This window comes from Lolium rigidum, chromosome 5 (genome assembly GCF_022539505.1).
Source record: "Lolium rigidum isolate FL_2022 chromosome 5, APGP_CSIRO_Lrig_0.1, whole genome shotgun sequence".
Lineage (NCBI taxonomy): Eukaryota > Viridiplantae > Streptophyta > Magnoliopsida > Poales > Poaceae > Lolium > Lolium rigidum.
Genome location: NC_061512.1, coordinates 96767468 through 96771633, shown reverse-complemented (window position 1 = coordinate 96771633; position 4166 = coordinate 96767468). Strand labels below are relative to the sequence as shown.

Genomic DNA, 4166 nt, shown 5'->3' with positions numbered 1-4166 from the left:
TTTGGCCGAAGGGTCAGTTTTGTGGTTTTTCACATGTGGGCAACATGTTGCAGTTCAGGTATGACCTAAACAGGCTCAATCAATGGACGATATCTGAATTTCTGTAATAGTCGTGAACCAGTTGAGGAGGGACTTCCGGCCGGTTAGACGGTGGACCTAGAGGAAGGCCAAACACCCCAGCATATATTTACGTAAAGGTTAAACATCTGCTGCTTGCTTCTGGCGATACCAGCAGCAATACAAAAATAAACCTCCAACATCTCAAAGCGTTCTCAAATGCATCTTCCCCACCTTGCGATGCGATCCGTCGTCCCTCTACGACGCCACACATCTTTTGCTACAAAATCTGCATTCCACCACCACCCCGCGCCTATATTGCTTACATCAGCCCTATTATAGATACATATTCCACGCGAAAAGACTTCCCACCCTTTCATCTGTTCTGACACCGAAAGCCTTTAGGAAGTCGAATCCTCCTCTAGGAAGCCTTTTGCCTCCCGGAAACAGCCCTGCACAAGTTCGTACCATGATGATGTATACTACGTAAATACACGAGGATGCGGGTAGAGTGAATTACCAGAGAGCTTCTTTGATGCCTGCGTTCTCCGGATCCAGCTTCAAGGCCTTGACAAGGGCGGCAGAAGCGCTGGCGTGATCCTAACACATGAGCAAGGATCAGATCAATAATGCCTGTCGGTAAGCTAAGAGTGCATGTGAAGCCGACACCGAAAATAAAGTTGTGACGACATGGATGACTCAGTCTAAACCTCTGAATTTAGTTTCTTGCATATCACCTGAAGCAGGCGGAAGGCCATTCCCTGACGGTAGTAGCTTTTCGCCCAGTTAGGCTGCATCCTCGTGCAGGTCTGGGCGTCTGCAAGAGCCTGGTCGCCGACACCGATGCGCAGCCAACATACGCACCTGTCTGAATATAAGGTGGCGTCGGTGTCGGTCCAATCGAACTTCATTGCCTACAGGTGACATCAATTTTTTTCAAAATTCAGAATTTCGGAGATGGTAGATATATGTGAGGCATGTGATTTGGGGATATATTGTGCAAGGACACGGTGCAACAACTTCGTATTCGATTTGAGACTGCCAGGAAAGGCAAAAATAAGCTCTTCCAGCGTGTAATGCTTTTTCTTACAGAAATCAACAACATAATATATAGGAGTTACCCTGCTGTACAAAAGTATGGCCTCATCATAGTCCTTCCTTTTGAACGCCGTGTACCCGAGCTGTTTCAGTTCATCTTTCCTGCTACAAGAGGCTTGTATCACCTAAGCAAAACAGAAATACTTTTAAGTAGCCCTGAAATGATGATAAATAGTGTGAGTCAACAGCAATATGACACACCCTCTCCGTGTAGGCCACTGAATCTACATATCTCACTATGCCGTGAATACTCCAGTCAAGGATCATTGGATGGCGTCGAGTCACAGGAAGCAGAACTTGAACGACTTCCGTTTCAGCATGGGCTGCGGCAACTTCTATCGGTAACCTACCAAGCTGTTATAAGACATGAAAGCCATCAGCTGCTAGGATTGCAAAAGAAGAATAAAATTACAGTAAAATAAGCCTTGAGCTCATATGTGTGATTGATGAGAATACAAAATGTGCTCACTTCATCAAGAGTGTTCGGATCTGCTCCAGCCTCCAGCAAGCACTTGACAAATGGGAGAGTGCCACGCCGGCTGCACGCTGAGAACAAAGGGGTTGTTCCGCTGAATCCACCAGCGTTAACATCAGCCCCAGCCTAGCTAAAGATTTCCAGATTAGAATAGCTTTAGCTAATTGGGAAATTTGATAAGTACACAATTCATGCTGGAATGAATCCCATGAAACTCCGGCGTGTTTCAAGCTTGGCCCTACATAGCCCCAAAAAAGGTGCAAGATCATTCATGACAGGGCAAAGAACAACTAGACGTGCAATGCAATGAAAATACATATCATTTTTGCATAAGACAAAATAATGCAGCACCTGTATGAGTAGCTTCATGCATTCTAACGATCCGCCGACGAGCGAGGAAGCCAACGGTGTGAAGTAGAGATTTGCAACCTTATTTGGCTGTGAAAATTGGAAACATAATAATATATATGTGAGCAGCAGCATTGTTGTATGCTCCGAATGTGGAACCCATCCGGGCAGCGGGCATACATCGGCGCCGTGGCGCAGCAGGATGGCGATGATGTCCGGGTGCGCCCGTGTTGCGGCGACCTGCAGCGCCGTGCCCCGGGGTGTTGCCGCGCCCGTGTCAGCGCCTCTGTGCAGGAGCAGCATCGCCAGCCCGCGATCCCCTGCGGCACAGACGACAGCGCCGGTTCGTCAGCCTCGCTCGTAAGCGCGTCAATTCCACAAACAGGAATACGGCCGGAACGTACCGTTATAGGCGGCCCAGTGGAGCGGGGTCTCGCCGGTGGAGTCCGGCGCACGGAGGTCGGCGCCGCGTTCCAGGAGGTAGGCCGCCGTCGAGGTGTGGCCGAACGTTGCCGCCAGGAGCAGCGGCGTGTCGCCGCAAGGGGAGCGGGCGTCGACGGGGAAGCCGAGGTCCTGGACCAGGAAGCGGCAGACGTCCGTCCTGCCGTTCGCCGCCGCCAGGTGGAGCGCCCCGCGGTCACATTCGCCAGCGCCCTTGCCCAGCTCTGCCGCCATCCCTGTATGTCCGACGGAACCTCAGATGAGTGCAGTAAGATGACAGAATCCGGTGAAAGCATTCCGGACCGTATGTACCGGTAAGGAGGTCGAGGTCGCCCTCCATGGCGGCGTGTAGGAACGCGCGGCGGTGCTGCCCCTGGTCTTCCCACGCGTCCACCATGATGACATCGACGCCTACAATATAGGAGTATCTCACAGAACGCAAATCCCAGATCAAAAAACAAGGAAACGGATGTTGAATCCCTGGCACATACAGAACAGACCTGATGCGGTAGCGCTGCACGACCGCGGAGGCAGCGGCGCCGCCGAGGACGAGGGTGAGCACGCTGCCGGGTGCATGTCCTTCGTCATCACAGCTCGTTTGTTCTGCTCTCTGCGTAGGCGGATATTGAGAGGAGAGGAGGTTAATTAATGGTGTCTCGGAAACTGTAGCCGGCTAGCCGCTCTGGGTGGTGCGCTGCGCAGTACAGCCGATAGGACATGATTATTAGATTTAGCTATTAACATTATGCACTCTACTGCGGTAATATATTTTACTGATATAACATCTACACTACTTAAAAAGGAGGAACATGTTCCCTATTCTGCCATCTCTCACTACGTCAAAGTTTGGTCGTCCCGCACTACGCCCGCACGGGCCAAACTGGGCCAGGCCCATCTCGTCCTGCTCCTGCATCACACCATCTAGCTCCTCTCTCCCCTGGTGAAGTGACGATCCCTCCCTATCCAACCAACCCTAGCCGCCATGCCTTCTCGCCCCCACAATATTTCCTTCCTCCACCCGTCGGCGTTCTCTACGCGTGCCCGAGTCCGCGCACCTCGGCGACGCGCCGCCGCCCGGCCGCCCCTCTCCCCTCTATCAGGCGCCCCCTCGTATTACCTCCTCCAGCGTGTCACCACAAATGCCCGTCTGCGATCCGGTCGTCACCGCCACCTCTTCGCTGTTAGCACCTCCACCGGACGGATCTGGTCTTCAATGTCTCACCTCGAATGTTCATGTCCTCCACAGCGCGTCTCAGGGCATGGAGAGATAAGGTATCGACTGTACATGGAAAACAGCAGTCCCCAAGCTGCATACATGGCGAGCTACCTGCATGAGCGCCTGAGCCAGCCTCTGCTTTCCTTTAGTTCACAGCTCCGATGGCGACCCGAGCTCTCCAGATGCTGGGGGGAGGCCTCTCCGTGGAGCCTAGCAGGCGCGGCCGCGGCCATGGCGCTGCTGTGGCTGGCCGCCTGGATTCTGGGATGGACATGGTTGACCCCGCGGCGGCTGGGTCGGGCCCTGCACGCTCAGGGCCTCAAGGCCCCGTGATACCGCGGCGGCTGGAGAGAGGCTTGGTCCAAGCCCCTGCCGCTCGGCTCCCACAACATCATCCCCGGCATGCAGCCTATGTTCAACAACGCCATTAAAAGGAACGGTGAGAAATTCAGCAATTCTTGCTTTCCTTTTATTATTCTTGTGATGGCGAGAACCGGCAGTCTTGTCTTGTCATTTCGAGAACACATTACG

The 4166-nt window shown here is 53.1% G+C and overlaps 1 protein-coding gene across 1 annotated transcript; it reads right to left on the bottom strand.

The window, feature by feature from the left end:
• Window positions 1–441: 441 nt before the first annotated feature.
• On the bottom strand, window positions 442–3868 carry LOC124656192 (ankyrin-1-like). Its single transcript, XM_047194981.1, has 12 exons — window positions 3747–3868; window positions 3537–3627; window positions 2732–3029; window positions 2383–2655; window positions 2159–2298; window positions 1982–2068; window positions 1625–1756; window positions 1357–1509; window positions 1179–1280; window positions 795–971; window positions 578–657; window positions 442–509 (listed from the first exon to the last, which is right to left on the bottom strand). Exons 1-12 carry the CDS (start codon window positions 3866–3868, stop codon window positions 479–481), a joined length of 1686 nt encoding a protein of 561 aa, XP_047050937.1. The 3' UTR covers window positions 442–478.
• Between the last annotated feature and the right edge of the window lie 298 nt (window positions 3869–4166).